Below are 26,563 nucleotides of genomic sequence, written 5' to 3' on the forward strand. Positions count from 1 at the left end.
TAATGGGGGTGACGGAGATGGTAAGGAAGAAAACGAATACTTGAGATTGTCAGGCCCAGTGCTGACAGGAATCGGGGACGAGGATGCTGATCTTACTTCATCTTCCTCATCCTTCATCTCTCCTCACTAAGGGCCTTTTTCTATCTGATCCCCCTTTGTAAGTTTGGAATCTTTCAATGAGGGAAAAGATTGAACATTTAAAAAATCAAACTATACAGTAGTATATTCTTGTTTCGCAGTGAATCTTTTTGGAACTTTATGAATAGTAGGTGGAGCTAACAGTCAACAGTCTTAGCATTAGTAGCATGTATTAAAACAATGAGATAAAAATTTCAACCCAGGTAAGAGTGTAAGACCAGTTGGTGAATTGTTGTAGTCTTCAAAGCTTATAAATTGTAGGAGTAATAAACATTAAATTTCAAGCCTTCGCGGTGTTGATGTAATGCCAGAGATTTTCTTGCCAAAAATTCATCATGTTTAGACAATTGATGTGATTCGAAGAGCTGAAGTTTTAAGTTCGTATACAAATACATAAGATAATAAAGCCTTGGCATTACGAAAGACAAAAAAAAAATGATAGTTCTGCAACTACAAGGACCAAAATTTCACGGCAAAATTAGGATCTAACGCTTCAGTGCTCTCTCCTGGTTAGAAAGAACTGAAAAGAAACCACTACAATTAATGAGTATTTTCTTCAGCCATCCCTTCTCGTTTTCTCAGGATTGATTGGTAACAATTCGCCAGGAGCCTGCACAACAGAAACAAACTTCATTACTCAACTTTCTGAGATTCATTGGCTTGCCTCGTGGAAAAATTATTATATTATGGTATGAATCAGCTTTTTACACGGAGTAATTGAATAGGGTGGATGGAAGGCCTCCAATGGGAGGCACTGTCTCAACAGTGAATACATAACCCCCCCTCTTCTCTACAAGCTGTATGTGCATTTCTCCAAAACGAATCATCAATTCAAAAAAGTTTCATTCATTAATTAAATTTAGCATAACAGGCACACACTATGCAGTTCACAGCTTCACACCCCTTCCCTTCATTTAAGAGAGCAATAGATGTGAAAGTTGCATTCATCCACATGTTAACAAAAATTGTGCCACAGGAGAAAAATCTGTTGAAATTTTGTTAAGGTTTACAAAGAGCAACACCTACAACGGCAATAATGCATACACGTTATAGATTTAATTGTTAGTAATGAGATGCAATCGATCAGCCAAAGCTCGATATCTTAGCATGAATACATGATTCTGGACAACCACCAGACTCACAAACAACATAGCAACAGCAAAATCATCCAAGTTATGGATATTTTTCAGGACCACATTTACCAACACAGCAGTACTTAAAATGTCATTTCTAAGTTCACACTGACGCCTTCAAACTCCAAAAGGTGGATCAAAAGGAATCCTATTAATACCAGGTCAACTTAGGAAGACCCTATCGATTTGAAACTGTAGTTGTTCCATAGAAATTTAGGGTCATTTATTGCATCCAAGCATTACAAATCAATAGAAAAGAGAATATACAAAACAATAGAAGAAGAATGAGTATTGCAATAACATGAGTATAATTCTACGCCAAGTATTGAAATAGAAAGGAAATCACAGAAGCATCTATACTGAGTATTGCTAATAAGCTGGAACTCTGTTCCGTAAATAAATTTTTAACAAATTCAAATTTATGAAACTAAAAAATAAGATTACCTGATAAATCACAAGATCAAAAGTATTCCTGAAGGTTCTCGCCACTCAGAGACTCCAGCTCCTTGAGAATTTCTTGTGCGAGTGTCTTAACTGGTAACTCCACATCCTCCAGCAACTCAGCAAGGAAAGGAATTGTTTCAGCCAGTAACACCAGGTACTCCTCTTTCAAATTCTCAACCAGGTATTTGATAATTCTCAGGCCTAAAAGACGGGATCGCACCATTTCACTCCGGGTTTGCATCAATACCTGGACATGAATAACAGAATTAGGATACAACAACAACACCAACAACAAAACCATACTCTCAAAATGATTGCCTTGAATAACAGAATTAGGATAATCAGCAAAAAATTTATATATGTTCCTAAATTAACTACATTGTAATTTAAGTTCGTCCACTTCATAAATCTAGTTGATTATAATTTGAACAATCATCAATGGTACCCTTACAAAAGAGTACCAAAAATGATTGCCTTGATATGGTAAAAATATACCAATTTAAAAGCCAAGAGTAAATATGTATTAAGCTAAATTCCTTACGGTGATCACAAATCAAATGTCACCTATTTATTTGGGGCAAAGGGGAATTCATCAAACAACGGGTACTCATACAGTGATACAGGTCAAAAATCTTTTATGCAACAGGAACCGGCGAGTCTAATATCTAATACTTTGACATAGATATGCACATGGCACTTATGACATTCAATTTTAACCAAAAACCTAATTGACCGAATCTGACATCAGGACATGGTCAGAAACCAGTAGCCTAATATGAGTAACACAGCACTGATGAATTCAGAGAAGGTCGACCAAGGATATACCTAAAGCTTACTGTATATCCTGAAATAAGCATTACTCCTTAAGTAAATTCTTCAGCAACTCACAATCAAAGATCAGACAAAATGATATTTACTGGATGACATCTGAACTTCTAAACCTTAAACTCAATCCCTCACAAGGCTTTCAACTAATCTCTTTCTTTGCCTACGGGATGTGCACATGAAGAACTAAGATGAATATTTCTTGACCCCAAAGACTTCAATTTATCTTTTCTTTTAAAATTCCCTGGCTTATTTAAATTTAAGTTGTACTCTTATTGGACATTTCGAATTTAGTCGAATTTACCCTTAAAAAATAATGTAGATCTCCAATACAGAACTATCAAAATATCATCTTAAGGACAGAGAAGTGCGAGACAGAGAAATGCATGGGAGGGACATTAGCTAGTAAAATCCGATATAAATATTACCTCATAGTTCAGGGGCTTCCAAAGAAGGTCGGAACCTGCTGTTACAGCCATTTGACCTACGCAAGAAACCAAGATTTCATCTGCTTCCTCCAGAGATGGTATATCTGGATGATCTTCAATACAAGCTGGTGGTTCAACAATAAGCTGTGAGACAATGGGCTTCAAAAGAAGTTGGAGTTTTGTGGAGTCCAGAAATTTAACACTCCCAGTATCATAAAGAAAACATTTATGCAGGGACGACAAGACCAAAGCCCTGAGATGCCATTTTTCAAGTGACAAAGAATCAACTGCCTCATTCTTTTTGCTTTCAGAATTCTGAATCTTGGCCTTCTTTTTCTTTCTAGATTGACTAGTCTTATCATCATTATCAGATAAAAAACTGATAAATCCCTCAAGCAAATACTTGAAATATGGGACAAACAGTGACCTGCATCAAATTAATGTCTACAGTTAAATTCCAAAAAACGAAGTGTATCAAGAGACTTACAGAAAGAGAAGACCATATTTAAACGAGTAAAAATAAACAAATAAATCAGCAAATCCTATCAGCAAAAATAAATAAACCAGCACTCCCACGGATAGTCAGTGATCATATATGCTAAATCAGTGTCACTCAACTCCAACTAATTATATATGAACTTCAAAAGATTACCAATACCATTAATAGAGCTTGGAAATTAAAGAAAGGATACTATCACTTGCTGCCTCTTGCAGCTTAAATGTCTGTCTAAAAGGTTCGTTGAGAAGTATACATATCTTCAGTGGATTATAGTTTTTCTTTTCATTCTTGCTATTCTATAAGAATTAATTTTTTTTTTTTTTTTAAAAGCAACAAATAACATCAACATTTATAAACACTAAGAGAGTAACAACTAGACGTTAATGCACTTACCGATGATTTTCAGCAAGCTTGTTGACCAAATTATAGAAAGAGACTGCTCTTCCAATGTTTCTGGGCCCCATATGATTAATTTCTGCCAAACTTGACTCTACCCATTCAATACTTCGTAAGAAGAGAGGCTTGAACATAGTCTCTGTCATCTTCATCGTCAAAGCAATCATTGCACTGATGACATGTTTCTCCACGAAATTAACATCCTTAATTGAAGCAAGGTTCTGACTGCGAAGATCCAGAGCCATCATACAGAGGTCAAATATGTTTGAGTGGTAGCCGCTCACTGATGATTTGTCCATTTTGCTAACAAAATTCTTGAGTAACTCAAATACTGTAGACAAGCTCAGATCCCCTGCCTTCACAGCTTTTGTGTACACATTCTGCAATGCAGGTAATGCTAGCCTGACAGGAACTTTCTCACTGACTAACCTTCGTACATTATCAGCCTGGGATTTTATTTTCTGATTGGATTCTGATACAAAGTCTTGATGCAGCAACAAAATTTCTACAATATCACCAAGGTAGGGATTCAAAAAGGCACCCAGATTTTCTACAAGTGCCTCCAAAGTGACTAGTACAGCTAGCATAAGGGTATCCTTTGAAGATGTCTGAGTACCATTGTCCTCAGCAGATTCTTTGCGTGCTCCTGATGATGGAGACACAGCCCGAGTCCTCTGCAAAACATTTTTCATAATTTCAGGAAGCTCAGGCAATGCCCTTGGTCCCAGAACATTTATCAATGCACCAGCTGTATGGAGACAACCAGAAGAAACGGCAAGATCATCAGATAGCACATTTTGCACAACAATCGCAAGGCATTTGCTGAAAACTGCATGATTGGAAGGAAACTTGTTCGCTAAAATCTCCAATGCCGAAATTGCGGCCAGCCTGACAGACACATTGAGATCATTATCAGAACCATCAACTAACTGCAAGATTTCCAGACAAAGTGCAGCAAAGGAGTCTAAATCAATTCCATCAAGATGATTCCAAGAGCCTCTCAAATGCACATTTCGCTCCCTTTCATTTTTAGATTTAAGAGCATCAAGGTCTCTCACAGATTTACACAAAACTTGAAGGGACTTCTTCCTTGGACCTTTATCAGTCTGAATCAGCAACCTAATAACACCTTGGAAAAAGGCTGAAGGGAGCATTCCATTTGTTATCTTCATTAAAACAGCATGGATAATCTCCTTAAGCTCCTTCTTCAAAAAGATTGGAAGGGATGTCTTTTTCTTGCTTAAGTCAATGAATTGCCAACAAAAAACAACCTGTACCATGAGTTCAGTAAGTGTTTTCTGGATTGTTTCCATATCTTCCATAGACTGAAGCTTCAAGACAACTTCAGGATTTTGCAGCTTCCCCAAAACAAACTTCAAGGCAAATAACAATGTCACACACTGATTATTGTCAGAAACACCTCCCTGCAATTGCTTAAGCAATGAAACAAGGGAAGGGAGCCATATCAAACATGTATATTGTTCACATATTTGTTCAGCAAAATTATACTCCCATTCTGTTTGAACTACAGAGTTTATGAAGCCAGAAGTGTCTATCTCATTGTGAAGAGAAGAAAATCTCTCTTTTGAAACCAATGAACGGAAAAGGAGGACTAGCAACGACCCCATACTACTGCTTTCTCCAAGAGTCTTCAACAGATGTAGTGTGATTGACAGCCTTCGATGCTGAGCAACACCAGGCATTTCATTTATGAAGATTTGGAGCAAATTATCTGCACCATCCATTTTAGATAAATAGCAAGGAACAACAGTTGAAACTAACCCTTCAAATACACGTTTTGAATGACTATCATCGTGGTACACAGTTGATTTACTGATAACAGCGAGAATTGCAGGAATATGGTGCAATATCTTGCCAGGTTCGACCTTAGCAATTGTAGCAAATAGTGAATATACATGATTGCTGGTAACAACATCTGATGCAGACTGTGCACATTCAACAAGTAGTGTGGCATCAAATTTATCAAATACCCCATTGTTCAGTGAGAGATCATCTGAAAGTGAAGAAATGATATCCTCCAAGATAAGCAACACTGTCTGCTGTATGTAAGACAATGCATTAGACGTGGTTTGAGAGATGCCTGAAAAAGCTGGAACCCACTCTTCTTGGGTAACTGCATGGACCCACTTATCTGTGAAGGCTTTCCTAAGAAGCTGAAAAAGAGGCTCTATAAGAAGGACCCTGTTTCCCATGTCTTTCTTTAATAACAAAACATCAAGAAGAGAGCTAATAGAGCTAAGTGCACTTCGGCCTCCTGAAAATAAACCAGCGTTATGCTTCTTAGATTTCTTTTTCCGGTGTGAGGAAGCCACTAAATCACCTTCATATGCAAGGATAGTATTCAAAATGGAGGCAACAGTTGAAGCAGACACATCTAAACGCAACAATGCTTCCCTAGTGGCATTCTGTACATCATTGTTAGCATCATGGTAAAGAAGCACCAACTGCTGGAAAAGTTTTTCCTGTGTCTCAGAACTTAAACTCCTGTATAGATTTCCGTTCAGCTTCTGCAAAAATGCAACACATGGCCTTACTATAGCGGCATCATCTGGCAACAAACCTTCAATGCATAATGCAGGCAATAGATGATCTTCAACAATATGTATATCTGATGATATGGGCATGGAACAGATCTCAATTAAAAGGCAGAGGATATCCACATCAATGCCAGACAATTCTCGGTGCGACTTATCAAGCTTAAAATGGTAACTGTAGCGCCGCTGCAATAGATCACACAACAGAGACTCAACATCCTTTACCCGCATGATGGAGACACCCAACTCTTTCAGAAGTGAGAGTACTTTTAGCTTTGCATATCCAGGAAATTTCATAGCAGATCCTAGTATGAAAGTGAGAATCCTGTCAATGGTAGACTTATCTAATTTTTTACCAACATCCAGTGGCACAAGAAGGCTCTGGAAAGATGATGATAGTATTGAAGCCATCAATGAAGGAAGGAAATCCCTATCCGAAACAATCAACTTCTTATGTTGTACCAGCAAGCTCAAAAGTTCATCAATAGAAGAACTCCAAATGTCATTATTTCCATTTTTCTTGCCCACATATTTTACACGGGAACACAGGGTGTTAAGCTCTTCAACATAGTTTATAGCAGCTGCCCTGATATCCTGGTCATCACTGGACAATGGAACAAGAGTCAAAGGAAATCCAGCCAAATGCTGTAAAGCAGAACCCTCGTCTGCCTGAGAACATAACATAGCAAATGAATGCAGACTCTCAATTTGTAATCTGGTGGAAACTTCTGGATCACTAACAAAGGCTGAAAGAAATTGGATGGGGGAGACCTTGCAGTTTTGAACAAGATAATTTTTGTGCTCCTTGAAAACATGCTTCAAATTAGATTCAGCAAAGAAGGCGTAAAAATCCCGCAAAGTGCGCATCCATTTTCCATCATCATCCATGTCAACACCTGTTGGCACCACTGAGCTATATGCCTTAATAGCCCTCCAAAACACAAATACCAGGATCTTTGCATTCAAATTCTTCAGATTATTTTCATCAAGCTCATTTAGGAACTTATTGTCTTCTGAATCAAGAATCCTAGAACTGAACTCCTGACCATGCAAAACATTTTCAACATGCTCAATTGCTTTCCACTCCGCCTTAATAAAAGCATAGCAAGTTTCATACAAAGTGGAATTTTGATGAAAGGCATTCTTCTGCATGATAAATGACTGTAGCAATATCAAGAAGAATAATGTTTTAGATAATTCAGATTCAGTACAACACTTGATAAGCCACGGCATTAGTTCTTTGCTACCCCCAGAAAAACCATTCACCAAGCTGCAAACAGTTGGCATATTAACACCAGAAACCCACTCCTTCCCAGATTTCTTTTTAAGGTCCTTTTTAACATCAGATGCCAAGATTAGATCCCCGTAGAAAGGCCACTTTATTTCCTTGGCCAATTTTTGGGCCTTCAAGTTCAACTTCTTTGTCTTTGGAAAAACAAAAATGAAGGGAAAGATCATTGTAGCAACTTGCTCCACAAAATCAGTTCTGTCTTGTAAGTAAGAAACTGCATGCTTCAGGCATAAAATAGCAACCTCACCAGCAAGAGAAAGATTATCAGATGCACCTGACCATATAATCTGAGTGCACTTCTGAAGCAAATGCCGATACATCTCCAGGAGACGAGCAGAGTCTATAAGCTCAGACAATTTATCAAGAGAAAGAGCTGCCTGAACAACACTCAGATCATCATCAGAGAGACAATGAACAACTGCCTCCTGGACAGTTACAAGCCTCTCTGACGTAACACCACCATTCAAAAAGGTAGACAGGTCAAGATTAGAGAGTGTAGCCCGTCTGATTTCCGCCTTTGGATTTTCGAGTCCAAACCAGACCTTTGAGTCCGTAAAGGCTACAGATGATGTTATGTTTCCGTCCAGCATCTTGCACAAACCCTCAACCACTGAATTTTCACCCTTTAGCTGCACCTTTTTGTCATTCAAGAATTCATGAACAGAAGAACGTAATTCATTGGGATACTTTTTATTGAGAAGAAGCAAAATTTGCTTTGCAAAGCTCCCTGAATCTGAGATATCTAAATTATCAGTGTTCTGTGACAATCGCACGCACGCAGAAAGAAGCCTGAATACTATAACTCGAACAAGACCCTTGATAATAACAGTATCAATAATAGATACTAAAGCAAGCTTACACCGACCGTCAGAAATACTGTAGTCAATAAGGGACTCCAAGAGCACAGTAAGAAATCTGTCAATATTGAACCTTGTGGTCATTTGTGAAAGAATTCCAGGAAGAGCTTCAATCTCTTTCAAGATGTCTACCACCTTCTTAGGGAGTGTTTCAACAGACTGCAACTGCACAATGTTGATTAAAGCCATAATTGATAACTGAATCCACTGTAGATCTGTTGACGCTTGTGCATCTGCTTGAGCCAACTCAGCCACTGAACGAACCAAGCTGCTGACCAGTTTGGAAGACAAGGATACTCTGTTTGCTAATAGACCAACAATCATCAAAGTGCCAGCTTTATAGTCAGAAGACCCTTTACCACCAGATTGCAGACCAGAATTCAGAAAGGGAAGAATTCTCTTCACAGTATCACTATCAACAGTTGCCATTGACCCCAAAACCTCAACTACAACTGCTGTGCAAAAACTGATCATGGGTGTGGCAGGCTTATGCTTCTTTACAGGAGTTGCATAGGTGCATATAACCTCGAGAACACCCATGTCACGTATGCATTGCTGGACAAAAACCTCTCTGGGAGGTGGTGCACCAGATCCTTTGACACCGTCAAGGAATTTCCATCGACTATTTCCCAAGTCAATCAATTGCACGATTCGAACAAATGCATGAGTATCGTGATAAGGTAGTGCAAATAAGATTAACTCCTCAATATTATACACATGAATCTTATATCGTCGAACCAGGTACTCAAGTGTCTTAAATGCAGAAGGTGATTGAAAATGTCCAGAAAGCAAGTGCAAATAAGCACTGATCGAAGAGTTAATGCGTTTATTTTCTTCAATGCCCATCAACTCCCTATCTAGGTCTCTGCTTTTATGACTAAATAGATCATGCTTGTGATTTGTGAACCGATCATCAATTTTTTCAAGAACTTCCAAACCTAAAAGGGAAAGAAGAAGAATAGTATAGTTAGTATCCACAAAAAAAATTTGTCTGAGATCAAACCGCTCATCAATGAGTTGTCATAAATCAGATTCAAAGTTCCATCTTTGCTAGAATAACTCAATCACAGTATTATAAACACTAAAGTCCCCCCCACCCTCCTCTCTCAATCAGTGACCAAAGTATTCAATCTTTGCACATCTATGAAAGTGTTCCCGTTCGTTATAAAGTTGAGATGAAACATTTGGAGTCCATCAAAGGAACTTACCCTAAAATAACACCCCTCTTTACAAGAAAAATGACACCACATTGCTCCTTCCTGATTGACTTTTCTTGCCATGAAAAACCATTATAACAATACAATGTGGGGGAAACAAATCTCATTGTTCTTTATACTAGCCATTATCTATACTCTAATTCTGTTTAATTTCCAACCATTAATCACCCAACCATCGATGTCCCAAAAAAGAAAAATCTCATAATAAACTAATTCATAAAAGAATAATCACACAATTATAACTCAATTTCAATCTTGTAAAATTTCTATACTCAACCCCAATCAGTAAACCATAAAAAACTTAATTTAGCTCATTATTGTCAGCTCCATTTTTATAAATACACAATAAATTCCTCAGTTCCTGCTTCAAATACAATTCTATACATGTTGGACTCCGAAAATTCTCTAAAACTCAACCATTACTCATAAACTAGAAACAAATTCTGCTCCTACATAGAGTACCCAATACAAAAACCCAATTTTAAATGGGAGAAAAATACAAAATTGAAGAAAACCCAGAACAAAAAAATGGCTATTATAACTCAAAAATCAATAAAAGGTGCAAAATAATATGAAGAACTTACCAGAAAGAGCAAGGCTAAGGATGGTATCAATATCAAGGTCAGCAGCTTCTTTAGGGTTGAATAAAACAGAGGGTCGAGTAATAGGTCTTTTGGGGACCTCTGTATCAGCTTTTACATAAGATTTGAGAGCTTGAAGTTGTGCTGCTATGGAGGTTGCCGCCATTTTTATCGGCCCAACTTCTTCAGAAAATCTCTACTATTTCTCTCTCTTTTATTTCAGGGTTTTTTTGTTTTTGTAAAAAATGAAATTGTTGTATTTGCTCTTGGCAATTATGCGGCCATTGGGTTTTAGTTGAGGGAGGCAAGGGTTTATGCCTCTTTGATTGAGATTTGAGAAGGTTTGTATATGTCTTTTTAATTTTTTTTTCTAATGGGTAAGAAAAGGAGGGATGTTAAACGACGTCCGCATTTTACTTACTAATGCCCATATATTCCTTCCCTCACTCGTCCTCTCTGAGCTTTTACATTTTCACTCAGTAAATGTCTTGTTTAGTAAAGCGTTTTTTGAAAACTTATTGAATACTATTAGATGTTTACTTATTTTAAAAAGTTACTAATGATTTAGATATTTGGTAAATAACATATTAAAAGAGGTCAAAAAACTCTTTTAGAAAAAGCTCTTTATAAGAGTTTTTTGAAAATAACTTATTAGACAATTAGTTTTTTTTTAGGACTCCATAATAAATATACTGAAACAACTAACAATAAACTATTTACCAAACACTTTTACACAATCAACTATTTACAACTAACTAGTCAACTCATCAAATATAACCAGTTAGTCAAACCAATTAATACAATCGGCTTTATTAACCAGCTAACAGCTAATTACCAAACTGGACATGATGAAGTACATGATGAAGAGAATGTTTGCCATTTGACCGTTGTTCTTTGACGTTGGTTTGACATTTTGCTTCCAACGATTACTTTTCCCTTTTTTTTTTCTTTTTCTTTTGTTTGCTTTGGCACACGGGTCGAGGCATTGTTTCCTTCCCGCAAAAAGGAAATACTAGTTTACTGCTTAAGAGAGGATCCTTTTAACTAATCTAGCATTCAAGAGGAATCTAAAAAGTGCAAAAAAAGGATGGCTAAAAGGAGAGTAATCCTTTCCATAGCTAATGCTCTAATACATATTGGATGTTTGTCACCAAAAAATTATACTCCCTCCGTCCCAAAAAGAACGACCCATTTGGCCAAAACTTTGTCCCAAAAAGAATGACCCATTTGCATTAAAACACTCACCAATTTGCTACAATATTTGTGCAAAATTAGCTTCCCCATATAAAAATTTGATTTTCCATGTTATTTTACTCCGTATTACTTTCTCTCTCTATTTTTTTTACAAATCCCATGTAAATTTATCTTTCCAATATACTTTTACTTCTTTTTACTTAACTTCCTTAATACCCGCATAATCAACCCAAATGAGTCGTTCTTTTTGGGACGGAGGGAGTATATTGGCTTTTAAATTTGTCAAAAGGAGTAATAAACATATTACAAGCATAAAATATAAAGTAGGAACTAGGAAATAGTGTAACGAAACTAACTTGATTTTGTATAATAGCTTATGGATACTATAATTTTATTACTCCTATCACATATTCATACATAGATCCTCCGACTTCAGTACAAGTATAAGTTAAGGTGGCGATCAAAGAGCTGGGCCTGAAAAGTTGGGCTAGCTTCGATAAACAATGGGCTATAAAATGGTGTTTGTACAAACATTGGATTTGTCGTCACACAAGCACATCAAGTGGGACCACTCATTTGGACTATAAAACATTAAAACATGATTTCGTTTGCTCCATTTTACAAGTCACAAAGTCAAGAGTAAACGTTAATGCAAAGTTTCAAGCCACAACTTTGTCAAGGCAAGTTCCACCAAGACCAATAAATTGTTGTTTATTCGGAGAATACGTTGCAACATTCCCTTCATCATGTACTTCATACGACAACATCATTTACATTAATTAATTATAAAACAAATTATTATTTATTAAACCACACACATTGAGTAATAATTAGCCACACAAGTACCGTAATAATTAACCCCTTTGGAGGGGGTCTAAGCTTTTACATTTGAGACTAACTATATGGAATTAATGGTGTATGTCCTTGACTATTGTTTAATACGGAGTATATTGTACACTTAAACACATTTTTATCCTATTTCAAAAAAAAAAAAAAAAAAACACATTTTTATCCTTTTGCGAGTATTTAATAAGTACATTTGTACCAATTGATATCACTAATTATATATTGACCTCATATGTGTACAAGTAAACATATATTTTAACCGGTATTTACTACTTGTTTTTAGCTATGAACATTTGTACCAATCGATATCACTAATTATAGTATATTGACCTTAAAAAAAAAAAAAAAAAAGAACAATACAATTTTTTTTTTTTTTTTTTTTTTTAATTTTGGTGTTTTACCTGGTTCACCTTTGGACTAATACGAATTTGAGTATCAATTTTAAATAGTTAGGTTTCAACTTTCAATCCTCTTTCAATTATTGTTGTGGAGAATTGAACACGGGTCTGAACATTATTAACCCTGCTAATGAGGAACACATACACCCTACCACAAAAAAGGCTTTTTATCAGCATCTGAGTTTACTTAACATAGTACGGAGAATTCACTATTTCATGTGAAAGAAGCAAAAAGCAGCCATCTTTTTGGAATTTTTTTTTTTTAGTTAATTTCAGGCGTAGAAAAGTCCAATTGAATATTTAATTGGCTTCACTATCACACTAATTAATAACTAATTGAGGTTTTAAGAATACCTACCAATTTTTTGTAGATTGGAAATTCAGAGAGAGGATTAGGAAGAAGAAAGAGAGAAGCAACAATGGCGGAATCAAAAACTGTGCATTCTCCCATTGTCACTTATGCATCAATGTTATCACTTCTCTCCTTTTGCCCTCCTTTTGTTATTCTACTGTAAGCAAAATTTACCCTTTTCTTCTTCAAGTTTGTTTTGATGTTTTTGGTTTAATTTATAGTGTTTTTTTATTTATTAAGTTTTAGTTTTTGTTGTCTAATGAATTGATTTCTGGTTTAGATCTGTGATCACCCTCGTTTTGATCATTAATTGTATTAATTATTTATGTTTTGGGATGTGAAATGGATAAATTTTGAGTTATATTTCATGGGTTTAATTAGTAGTATTATTATTATTATAAAATTTATATTTAAGATTGATGGATTTGTTAATGGGGGTCTTAGATATCTGGGTTTTATGTTTGATAATTATTTCATTTGTTTAATAAGGTGTAATTTGTCAATGGCATTATACTTAGTGTTTATACTACTTACTCCGCACTTACTGGTTACTATTTGTCTATGTTTAAATAATTAATTGGGTTTTTGACCATGTTTTTTTTTTTTTTTTTTACCATGTTTATATAATTGGTATGTCCTGTTTTTGGTGTTATGCTGCTTTACTTTCAGGTGTTTTTTGACTATTGGAACAAGAAGCCATTGCTTCTGTTATTTAATATGGATTTAATATACAGTAATTTTGTACTTCGTATATAAAATGGTCTACATGTGGTTGGTGGCCGTTAGCATGATCCAATTTTTTACACTAGAGATTGAAAAACATGAATCTTTCAACGTACCGATATTTATGATATGTTATTAGGTCCGATTCACTCCACATGATTTTTTTAATTGATTTCATTTGTATTGATTAGAACTGATTCTATTCAATTAAGCTGTTTTTATCGAGTAAGAAATGGTTTTTGATCATTTTACATGGAGATATCTATTATTTTCTTGTAAAAGTTTTTATGTGTAGTGGTTTGTACACTGATAGCATTAGTTAAAAGTGCGTAAGTGATTACCTTGTTTTTGTATTTTAACTTGATCTTTTAAACCTTTTAATTCCCATGTGCACATTTCTTTGGGGGCATTGACTCAGTATGCAGATTAGCTACTCAATGGAAAATCTGTATTGCTGATTTGCTGACTTTAAGTTCGATGGAAATGAAACTATATAGTAGTGGAAGATTAGCCTTGCCAGCATTGATAAGCAGATTTGCTTTTTTAGATATTCATATATGGCAATTATCAGTATTAAGTTTAGATGTAGTTGATTTATGTGTGAGAGCTTTAAATTTTGTGGTAACTCAAGTATCCTTGTCATAAGGCGTTTCTTCCCAATTGAGTTGACATTACCTCATGTAATACTGGAATTTTAGAAATATTTGGACCTGGTCAGTGAAAGAAAGATGCTCCATAGTTCATACAGAAACATGTAGAACAATAATTGCTGCTCCAAAGAATAAACTTTAATTTTGAATTTATGCCTGATAGTTTTTGCATCTTGTTACTTTAGCCTAATGAATATAACATGTCAAAGAATCAGGTAGCAACTGGTCAGTAAATTCATAAATCCGAGCTCCGCATTGATTGAGTTTTTTTTGGGGTACCCAAGTAACCCAACTGCGTTTCCTAGTTTGATGTAAGAACAAGCAAAGTTCTCTTTCTGATACATCAAGTGTCATTCTTAGACTTTTTACACACATTATTTCATTGATCAATAATCTGCGCTGTGGATGTAATCTGAGCTTCGGAACTCATTTCCGCTATGCTATGTTGATTTCTGTTGAAGTTGAATTTTTTTTTGTCCAATGCAGATGGTACACTATGGTACATGCTGATGGCTCTATCTCTCAAACTTGGCTATACTTGAGGGAGCATGGGTTACAAGGTTTTGTTAACATGTGGCCCAAACCCACATTCACTGCATGCAAAATCATCTTCTGTTATGGAGCATTTGAGGCTGCACTTCAGCTATTGCTACCTGGAAAAAGGGTGGAAGGCCCTATATCTCCCACCGGAAATCGTCCTGTTTACAAGGTGTGTTATGGCTATTCTTGTTATTGAAATATAATCTTATGTGTACATTTAGATTATGAAACTGGACGTAGTCTCACTGAAATCACGGCTTTGTTTTTGTCTATTGCAGGCTAATGGAATGCAAGCATATTTTGTTACTTTGATCACTTATCTTGGGCTCTGGTGGTGAGTAAATTTACTGTTCTCACTTTTTACAGCTTCTTAAATCATCAGTTTAAACTTTAAAATTAACCACTCTGTTCTTATAAATGTCCCAGTTTTCCTCCGAGGCAATAACTGGCTAAAATAATTACCACTCTGTTATTAAATAGTAGAGGCATAAAGGACAATTTTTAATTAATGTTGTAAGTTCAAATTTGTACCTTGAATCTTTAATGTCTAGTGTAAGGTATAAAAAGGCTGAGCTTTTTAATATGTAAAGAAGGCAAAAAAGCTGGTCATATATCACAGTATCATACAGTGAATTAGTGGTGCTCAAAAGTCAAGATTTGCTTGGTTCAATTTTGTTTGTGGTGTCTCTATGGTTTTAGTAGCTGGGAACAGTGGAATATTATAAATTTGCTATGCAAGCTATGATTCCCATATTACATTTGTAGACAGTAGACTAATGAAGTTTGTACAATTTGTCTAGAGATCTTGCTTGTATATCACTTTTCTGCTACTACATATTTGGTATATAGCTGGGAAGCTTACTTAGATGTTCATTTTGCTGAGAGTGAAAAGAGGGAGTTTAATAAATATTTTTTTTTTTTACTGATATATCTTAACAAATCGGCATGTCATAAACCACAATTTTTCTTGGAAGCATGTTAGTTCCTTGCTTCCTTGTTAACAGAACTTGTGTTGATAAGAATCAATATGTGGTGCTAACATGCATCACAATTTATCCAACTGTTCATTTTCTCGGTCTGCTTTCAGGTTTGGTATCTTCAATCCAGCGATTGTGTATGATCATTTGGGAGAGATATATTCAACACTGATAGTTGGAAGCTTCATCTTTTGCATCTTCCTGTACATAAAAGTGTGTTATCTAAAAGAATACAATTGGCGTCTTCCATTTTTATTTATTTATTATGTATGGTCTTTAATATCAGAGTGCTGGTTCACATGTAGGGGCACGTTGCACCATCGTCATCTGATTCTGGTTCTTGTGGAAACTTCATTATTGATTTCTATTGGGTGAGCTTAACTGATACATAATAACATCTGTATTTGTTCTTTCATCTTTCCTTTTTCTTGTTTTAAATTCGTGCTTCACTTTATGTGTTAGACTGGGATACTCATCATAAAACCCATGCTTGCATGGAGAATGTTAAAGACTTGAAACTAATAATGCTGAGAAATTTTTGCCCCCTTAGTGATTTTAACCCAGGAATGTGTCTGACATGGACTAGAGACTTACCTTACTGACAAATTCCATTTATTTGGGCTGCTAGTATACATGAACTTAAACAATTAGCAACCTTACCATTTTATGTTTTTATCCTCCTGATAATTAGCAATATAGTGGCTTTGACATAAATTAGATCCCAGAGAACCTCATGTGTGTTGAACATGATGTTTTGAATCATCCATTCACTGATATTGTGATTGCTGTGTTCCCTAGGGTATGGAGCTATATCCACGAATTGGTAAGAACTTCGACATAAAAGTTTTCACAAACTGCAGATTTGGGATGATGTCTTGGGCAGTTCTTGCCTTGACCTACTGTATAAAGCAGGTAATACCTCTGAGAATGCTCTGAATGTCAAATATGTGCGTAATTTAGGCTTGAATGTTCAAACAAAAGCTATTTGGTTTATAATCATCTTTGACCATAGCTTATAAACAGCAACAAAGATGATTTTTACTTCACAAAGGTCATTCATTATCTATCACAAATTTAGGAAGCTAAAATCTTGTAACACTTGTACACTTCAATGCTTATGTTTCGTTGGTACTTAATGCTATCTTTCCTTATTTGGGTGTTTATCTACAGTATGAGATGTATGGAAAGGTTGCTGATTCCATGCTGGTCAATACCATTTTAATGGTAGTGTATGTCACAAAGTTTTTCTGGTGGGAAGCTGGCTATTGGAATACCATGGACATTGCCCATGACCGAGGTATGTAGTTTCCAATTCTCTTTATTGTTTCACTAGTATCTGGTTGACTGGTCAGTCTTATTATCAGGATGATTTATTGTTGAGGTTGATCCTGGATGAAAAATTAGTCGATTCTCTTTATCCAGGCAATTTTCTTTACTAGGTGTTTTTTTTTTTTAAAAAATTTTTTTAAAATGGGAAGAGGAAACACAAATACAGGAAGACACTACTATCAAGCTTGGAGTCCAGAGTGATGTATTATAAAATATGAAATGATAACAAACCGTACTATGACTGTTGGAATTCTGCCTATTTTTTTTTCTATTTTTTTTTAAATGTGTCTTATATTCTACAAATTTGATTCTGGCAGCTGGTTTCTACATTTGCTGGGGATGCTTGGTGTGGGTCCCATCAGTGTATACTTCTCCGGGCATGTATTTGGTTAACCACCCTGTTCATCTTGGAATTCAGGTAACTGCATCTATGAGAAGTATTCTAGATTGAGTAGAGGCAGTGTATAGTTCACTCATCATTGTAGAAAACCGGATCACATATCTTTTCTGAAAGTCCTTTTTATCTCTGTTGCAGCTCTCACTTTACATTCTTGTGGCCGGCATTTTGTGCATATATATCAATTACGACTGTGACAGACAGAGACAGGAATTTCGCCGTACTAATGGAAAAGGCTTGGTTTGGGGGAAACCTCCATCAAAGGTTCATCCTGAATTGCCATAAATTTTCCCCGTTTCACCTCTACTTTGGATTTTTTACTTTTCTTTATCCCCTTTGAACACAATCCTGTATCTCTGATATTGTCTTTTTTGTATTTCATTTAAGGACTATTATGCTAATGTAGAATCTTTTGCAGATACAAGCCTCGTACACTACAACATCAGGAGAATCCAAGACTAGCCTTCTCTTGACCTCAGGATGGTATGTTTCCTGGTCATTTTATTAGTCTTGTACCTCCTGCAGAGCATAGTATTGAGTTGTTTTGCATTTCCTTGGATAGGACCATGAGGTGGTTGACTTTGACTGTGTATTCAGGGACAGTTTTATATAACTCAGTGATTTTTTACATCTTTGATTTACAGGTGGGGTTTAGCTCGACATTTTCATTATGTCCCAGAAATATTAGCTGCTTTTTTCTGGACGGTTCCAGCTCTTTTTAATCATGTAAGTACATGTTCCGGTAAACCTATTTTCTTTTTACAGACCTGTGTTGATCAAAATTCCGTTTACTGAACTATTTTATTGTGCTTCTTTTCTGCAGTTTCTTCCTTACTTCTATGTGATATTCCTCACTATCCTTCTTGTGGACCGAGCTAAAAGGGATGACGATCGATGCCGCTCCAAGTAAGGCAATTCGTACAGTTACTATATTAATCAAAGTTTTCACCATAGCAAAGAATCACTGCATGCTTGTTTCTCTTGATAAATAAAGGGGCTGGACCCGTGTTTGTCAAAGAATCACTGCATGCTTGTTAAATTACCATCTTATTTCCCTATTTAAGTTCTTTCCTTTGCTTTTAAGCTCTGAAATTAATATGTTTGTCACTCTTTGCAGGTATGGCAAGTACTGGAAAACCTACTGTGACAAGGTTCCCTACAGGATTATACCGGGAATTTATTGAATCCTTGTATGAGCTATGTAATTTTAAGTCATAGCTATGTAGCTTTGCTATATAATTGCGCAATGTTGTACTTTCTAATTTAAGTCACAAATTATGTTAATCATGTGTAAATATTCAATGTCTAGTATGTTGGGCATCTTCCTTGTTTCTTTGGGGAATATACGAGGTTTGATGTTTATATACTCTAGTACTAAACATTATTGAATCTTACCTTTGCACCTTAAGAGGTTATGAGTTTTCCCCTCGAAACTTAAAGTTTTCAGTCTTTCACACTTCAGGGAAGTGGTTTTCTTCAGTATTGTCAGACAATTGCAGCAGGCACTGAACTACTATGATAATTTTTAGATAGATGGAGAACATTCTATCAATTCAACCTTTTCATTTATAACCTGAGGAGGGAATATTGGATGGGTGTTGATACTGTTGAATGACTCGAATCTGTCGATTTGAAGAACTCCCAGTCCTCTGGGAGTGAAGAATAGTGTGCAGTTCTCAAGTTTACCCAGCCTATGTTATTAACCCTCAAATTTTAATAATTCATGGTTTAATACCAGCAGAAGCCTTGTCACGATAAAGTGTGCACTGCTTCATCACTTAAGTCACGTAGTGAGCAAATGCAAATCTTTTTCGGGACATATTATATCGTGTACGTGACATATCAAATCTAGGCGGAGGGTGGATTATTGTATCAACCGGAAAGTTTCATAGTTTCATACCATAGAACAAATTAAAGGGAGTTATGTAGAGTAACAGGCACAGTATGAAATATGAATGCAGTGTCTTACTTAAATCAGCATCAGTTATCAACCCTTTTTGCTTGGTCTGCCAGAAGGATGGTGAATAATATACTTCGTATACGACTAGAAGTAGGGAACTATCGAGGAAAAGCACAATGCAAGAGAGAGATCAGGGAGAAATAACACTTGATGTATACTACATACTTGTATATGTTTTGTTTAAGTGAGGAGCAAATCCTCTAAACAATGTGATAAACAAGTTGTAGTACTTATATAGCCAATGCAAAGCCAAATGTATAAAACATCTTATAAACACTCGTTACCCGTTTGATGAGTTAAATTAGAAATTTTTTATAAAAGTCGTGCATGCTATTTTTATTTTTATCACTTAAGTGGTGACATGTTAGAAAATTCAATCATAAACCATTACTGTTTTAGAAAATGTGACAACTTTTTCTAGACATCCTAAAATTAAAAGTTATTTATTAATTGTAAATATTAATATCGAATGGGAGGGGGTGTTTGAGGGTGAGGAACACTGGACCATTATCGTAATGCTTTGAGGAAGATGAAAAATTACACAATGTAACAAATGAATATCGAAAGGGAGGGGTGTTTGAGGTCGAGAAAAACTAGTGTTGGTTTCTCCTGATGCTGTAGGCCTGTAGCAGTAGCGTGACTGTATGACTGTATGAGGCTTACAATCTGCAAGAGCATCTGGCCACTTCAGCAATCTGCATGATAGTATTTGAACATCACTCGAAAAGATGAAAAGAAAGAATATCAGTCTCAGATATGTATAAGAAGATAGCATTTAGAAGTAGGAAAGAAAACAAGAAAAAGACATTGCAAGTGAAGGTGCACCTTTGTTGAGCTTTCCTTCTATTCCCCAATCCAAGAATTTACCGTTTGTTAATCCTGTTTTTGTATGTTGCTGAACTTATAACAATACAACTACAAACAATCTTGAATGGCTGAAAAACAAGTAAGATAAGTGCATCAGTCAATCTACTTACCTACCACCAAAGTCCATGCATGGTAAGAGATCAAAGTGATAAAATATGGTTGTAGACCATTTGCCTGCAATAGACTCAAGAAAAAAGGCATCAATTTAGTGTCTTATACATGAAGCTACATATAGTTTAGTGCTAATAAAAGTACTAGGTAGATTTCATATGAATCAAATGTACAAACTATAGAGTACATACAAAAGATGATCAACAAATATCAGGATCTTATTCGATTCAGAATTAGTTGTCACATTGTCTCAACCTCTCATAATTAAATTTATGACACAATTTACAAAGATATGCTTTTGATATAGCTTTATTTATTCTATACACAACTCTCTCTTATCACTTGTCTAATTAAAGGCATATTGGAAAAGATGATTTTGATTTTTGAATGCTTGAAAAGTGGGTTGAGCCCATTTTTCTTTAGTGAAACCTTGTAAACCATGTCTTTTCATGTATAGTTAAGTTTGAGATTAGAAGTAGAGCCATACATTGTATACCATCTGCATTATGTTGAAAGAAAATCAAAACTACAACATCTAATAAAACATTGACATAACCCTTTATACAAGTATACAGTACACCCAAACCTAAAATAAATATCATGCAACCAAAAAATATAATGATCAAGTACTCCATATCATACAATGACCTAGCCCCTCAATATGAAACATGATTGTGGAAGATAACAATATTGGCGTTATCAACTCTTCTAAAATATAAGATATTTGCATCATCAGTATACCCGTAATGATTAACAAACTGTTAAAAAACCTCTCTAATAATTCACCACAATCCCATAATACAAGTATAGTGAAATCTGTGGATTTGATTTGTCGGTCCTAAAAACATACAAGTAATAAGTTCACATATTGTTGATTACTTCGTTCTTACATTACACTTATTGACTTATAAGATTATTACTAAGCACCGATTAATACACATCGGGAGCACTTAGAGCTAGGTGCATAGTGCAACAAAGGTTCTAAATTCTTTTTTTTTTTTGATGCAAACAAAGGTTCTAAATTCTACTCCGTAATATAAACAAGCCTAAAAGCCGCGGCCTTCCTTCTTGTTTCCCCAAATTGAGGAATTGAGGATCAAAAAAGAATATCGAGGAAGAAAAATTTGGGGCACATTCAAACTTTTCCAGAATTTGAACTCACTCCGTTGCTAGGTAATTAATCGTTTTCTCATATTCTTACACTGCTTAACACTTTCGAATTTAATTAATTTTTAAAAGTTTCAATGTTATGCTGGCAAGCTCAATTAAATTTTCAGTTTTTTTTTGTGTAATTTGCTCTGTTAATTTCATTCTTCAACTTGTTTATTTGATAATTGTGGACTAATTAGACGGATTAGGGTTTTCAATTTATCATTGTTATTGCAGTTTAAGGAACTACCAAATTTAGGTCTTTCCACTAATTTGTTGATTTTATTTTGTTGGGTATCAAAATATTGTAGAAAACTTATTATACTAGAATAAATGTTCACTGTTTTTCACAAATTCGAGGTCACTGTTAATGGGTTTGAGTGTTTAAAGTTGGGTGTATTATGAAATTTAGGCTATTTTAGTAAAAAAAATTAAATTAGGTAAAATGCAGATTTGATTTCTTTGGTTAGAGAAGTGCAAATGTAGTGGAGATCTCTTTTTTCCACCAAGAATGAAACGAGAAGATGCCTTCTATGGTGTTATTGGAATCATGGAATTAGGTTTGTGCAGTCTTTATAATGGTCGTGTTCGAATGTGCCTATAAGTATATATTATTGAGGTGTTGGATGATGGGCGTTTGAAGGGATTTTGGATATTCGGTTCCTTTTCCTGGCTTGTGGATTTTACAATAGCTAAAGGTCATTGCTTCATTTTCATAACTAGATAGGTGAAGTTGATTCCTGTTATGAATCTTGCCTGCATCATCCTTAATGATCTTGTCTCGTGTGGCTGGTTCTTGGAAATCTTGGTTATAGTTGACTCTAACAAGTTTGCCAGAAAGAGTGCCTTTTCTGTTTTTCATCTATTATGTCCTTAAGAGTGTAAGGATAAGGAATTCGTTCTTTTGTGTCCTTACTGTTGTATACAATATGACTTCAGGAATCAGGCTTGTGATGTATGTGAACATTGTTGAAGATGAAAATAATGTCATCTATAAAGAAAAATGGAGTGGAAAATTGTTATTAATCTAAGTTTGCTGATGTGATGCAATATTTTATTATAATCTTGGGTTTGACACAATCAACATGAATGCTTTCAAGCAAAAGCACAGCTTAATTTACTTTTGTAATTTGAATGTTGAAATTTGATATTTGGCTGTCCTGCTTCCAGATAAGATGTCAGCATATGACAATGTTATCGGTGGTAAGCTGAAACTAAAAGGAAAAGCCTTGGATGTGAAGACTGGCGGCATAAAGAAGAAGAAGAAACAAAAGAAACAGTATGATGAAGTTTCAGAAACAAAAGAAGATGAGAAAATTGAAACACAAGAAGGTGAGAAAATTGATGGTTATAGCATTGTAATTATTGAGCTTATTCTTTTTTTCTTATTTGTTTGACACCTTGATATATGCAATTCATGTCTTGTATGGTTAAAGTCTATTGTGTTTACAGTTTCCTCAGTCCAGAGCTGTATAATTTCCTTTTGTGCCATGTTTTGATCTTGGTTTCTTGTGTTACATATAGTCTCTTAATTTTTACAGCTACATGGTCTTCATGGTTTGCAACATTTAGGTGCCTTTGTTTTACAAAATTTCCAGTTTCTGTCATGCTGAAATAACAACCACGTACATATTTTGCTTGGCTGGTTCTCTAGTTCAACATATAAGAAGATGTCTTCTTTTTTTTTTTCCTGAATATTTCATTCATCCTATGGTCCTTTTTGAAATTTTGCTTGTTAAGTGCTGCCTGACTGTATTCTTATCCAAGCCTGACATATTTCAGTGATACCACAATTTGCACTAATACCTGAAGTGAGTGAGACTGTGAGAGTTACCTTTCCAACAATTGTCCTATTTCTAGAGGCATAATATTATATCTTGGCCATAGTGTTGTCTCATAGCCACATTGTAAAGGCTTTGAGCTTACTGTGATGGTGATATATTGCCGTGGCAGCCCATACCATTGGCATTGTCTGTGGAAGTGACTTAGGGTCATGAACATTATCATTACTTTGAACACATCCTATAGGGTGCTGTAGGAAATCTAACTGTAGAGTTACTTAGTTTCAATTCAGGTGTACAGCAATTGCAACTGAAGTATGATAAGATTGGGATCATTTAACTTGTTTTCATGGCCTCTCTTTGGCAGTGGCTTTTGCACTGGGATGCCATTTGCATTGTAATGCAGCTTGTTGTACCGTGCCTTGAGATTTATAAGAGTATTTTGATTTCTCTAGTCCTTTTTGATAATTGTTTGATTAGCTAGGAAAATCTATTTGAGTGCGAGACAAATAATCTTCCTCTTGTTGTTAAAGATACCAAGTTAGGCTTCATAATTATTGCATCACAAAATCACTTTCCTGAGATTATTTCTTTTGTTTCAACATTTGGCAAATAATAGGCATGTTCAGTCTCCTTTTCTTCCCTTTAAGGTTGACAGAGTAATGAAGGTATTCAATCTTCTGTGTAGTACTTATGGAGTTATGGGCTAGTGCTAGTTTTACTGATATAGGAATTAGAAAATCTATTGATTATTTCACCTCCTTATTTTGGCTTCTGGAGTAGGTGAAAATGCAGAATTTGCTCTTGCCAATGTAGAGGAGAACAACAACAATGAATCAGACAAGTCAACGGGAAAAGGGAAGGCCCCAAACTTTGCTGATCATCTGACGCCAGCTGAAAAACGATACATAGAGCAGAGAGAGCAGCTTGATGTCCAGAAGTATTCAAAAATGTCTAAGAATTCCCATCGTGACCGTCTAGATGACTTCAATCAGTATCTAGCCAACTTGAGTGAGCATTATGACATTCCAAAAGTTGGACCTGGCTAAGTATCTTGTTTATTTTACGCTTCAAAACAGTTCATTGTCAGACGCCTTGTACATTGGGCAGTAAATCGTTTCTAGGTTTCTGGTTGCTAGGTATTGCGTTTCTTTCAATTATTTGTATTTACAATATTTCTGTAATCAGAGCTTGTAACCTTGTGCAATATCTTATCTTAATTTCACTTGCTTGAGACTATTATTACTGTCCAGCAGACCCGAACTCCTGCAATCACTCAATTCTGAATGACAAATTTAATTCAAGTTAACATTTTTTTTGTATGCGGATGGCTTTCATGAGATGCGCTACCATGACAGTCGAAAATTTTATGCAGTAAAAGCTATTAACACGGGGTTTGCCTCATTTCTTTGATGGTAAATGTATATACGAAGTATTTATTTTCGAACAACTTATGCGCAAAACACATACGAATGGTCTGATTTTGAAAGTTACTGATTTGAAAGTTATTGAAACCTCTAGTTTCTCCCTTCAAACAACTTTGGTCTGATTTGAACTTAGGATAATGATTTGAATTTTTTAAAAAAATTCAAAGATTTGATCTTATTTTTTTGTTTGATCGTATTGTACTCTAATACCCTATATATAAGAAAAACCACTATCAAACGAAGTTTTGTTGATTCATCTTAATTTGTACGAAGTTTTTTCCAAATATCTAATATTCATAAATTTATTAATATGAAAATTCATATATTTTGCAATTAAAAAAAGATTTGGTCTAGTCTTGTAATTTGATTTTAATGAAAATAAGTGCAGAGTAATAAGTTAGAAAATAAGACAGATAGCATAACTTTAAATTGACTACTCCCTCCGTCCCTAAATTACATTCCTCTCTATTTTTGGTATTCCAAAATTACATTCCTCCTTTCTATTTTTCATAAGTTTTTTTTAGTAAATCAACTCTCTTTTTCTGTTTTATATATAATGCTTTCTCGCTCATCCTTACTTAATCTCAATCATAATTCTTGTGCCAAATTACAATGAATATGATTGGCTGAAAATTTTCAATTAGAAGCATGTGATTGGTCCTCTTTTTTTGCAAAGTATTGATGACATGTCATGAGTAATAACTAATCTATTTTTGTACTTCCCATTGCATTATCTAATTATTGTTATTTGTCTTATTCTTCCCTCCTTAATTCCCGTGTAAATTTCCAAAGAGGAATGTAATTTAGGGACGGAGGGAGTAGCAAACAAGTACACATGAGTCATTTATGTTAGATAAGTGACAAAATTTTCTTGAATAATAAGGCTTTTTCATCTGAAATGGCTCAATTTTAGGCTTTTTCATCTGAAATGGCTCAATTTTTGGTTTATAACAACAATAAATACAAATATAATAATAATTTAAAGTATTTGGAACCGTTGGAATTTAAAGTTAGCCTTGTCTTGACATTGCCTTAAGATAAGGCATCCAACATCATCTACACCACCAACACAAACCTCTCATGGCTTCTTTCCTAGGCCACAACTCTTTGCATACATTCCTTAGACCTTCAAACATCCCATGCTCTCAAAAGCCGAAAAACTCGAGTTTCACAGTTACCTTTGCATCACTCCCAGCAAGAGACAGAATCATAGACTTTGGAAAATACAAGGGAAGAATGCTAGGAACCCTCCCATCAACCTACCTAAAATGGGTGTCCAACAATCTTAGAGCAAGGGACTTTGAGGAATGGGCTAAGCTAGCTGATCAAGTCCTCGAAGACCCGGTGTACAAGGACCGTATTGAATGGGAGTATGCTGAGAGGCTACTCAATGGTGATGTGTTACACACTAATACTAAGTCTGAAGGTGTTGTTGCTGAGTTGCTTGAGATAAGTCAGAGGTTTGGGTGGGATAATGATGATAAGGTTGGGTGGAGTA

The 26,563-nt window shown here is 35.3% G+C and overlaps 2 protein-coding genes across 2 annotated transcripts; one reads left to right on the forward strand and one right to left on the reverse strand.

The window, feature by feature from the left end:
- Window positions 1-434: 434 nt before the first annotated feature.
- LOC145618106 (uncharacterized protein At3g06530-like) lies at window positions 435-10,636 on the reverse strand. Its single transcript, XM_081672897.1, has 5 exons — window positions 10,368-10,636; window positions 3,861-9,504; window positions 2,969-3,395; window positions 1,716-1,962; window positions 435-748 (listed from the first exon to the last, which is right to left on the reverse strand). The coding sequence occupies exons 1-4, from the start codon at window positions 10,528-10,530 to the stop codon at window positions 1,732-1,734; spliced, it is 6,465 nt and encodes a 2,154-aa protein (XP_081529023.1). The 5' UTR covers window positions 10,531-10,636; the 3' UTR covers window positions 435-748; window positions 1,716-1,731.
- Window positions 10,637-13,023: 2,387 nt separating this feature from the next.
- Window positions 13,024-24,877, forward strand: LOC145616453 (7-dehydrocholesterol reductase). Its single transcript, XM_081671173.1, has 15 exons — window positions 13,024-13,313; window positions 15,014-15,236; window positions 15,346-15,401; window positions 16,155-16,257; window positions 16,350-16,415; window positions 16,843-16,956; window positions 17,215-17,341; window positions 17,691-17,791; window positions 17,909-18,034; window positions 18,189-18,253; window positions 18,415-18,496; window positions 18,594-18,676; window positions 18,888-18,921; window positions 23,033-23,189; window positions 24,422-24,877. Exons 1-15 carry the CDS (start codon window positions 13,222-13,224, stop codon window positions 24,685-24,687), a joined length of 1,695 nt encoding a protein of 564 aa, XP_081527299.1. The 5' UTR covers window positions 13,024-13,221; the 3' UTR covers window positions 24,688-24,877.
- Window positions 24,878-26,563: the final 1,686 nt, after the last annotated feature.

This window comes from Chenopodium album, chromosome 26, assembly GCF_948465745.1.
Source record: "Chenopodium album chromosome 26, dcCheAlbu1.1, whole genome shotgun sequence".
Taxonomy (NCBI): domain Eukaryota; kingdom Viridiplantae; phylum Streptophyta; class Magnoliopsida; order Caryophyllales; family Amaranthaceae; genus Chenopodium; species Chenopodium album.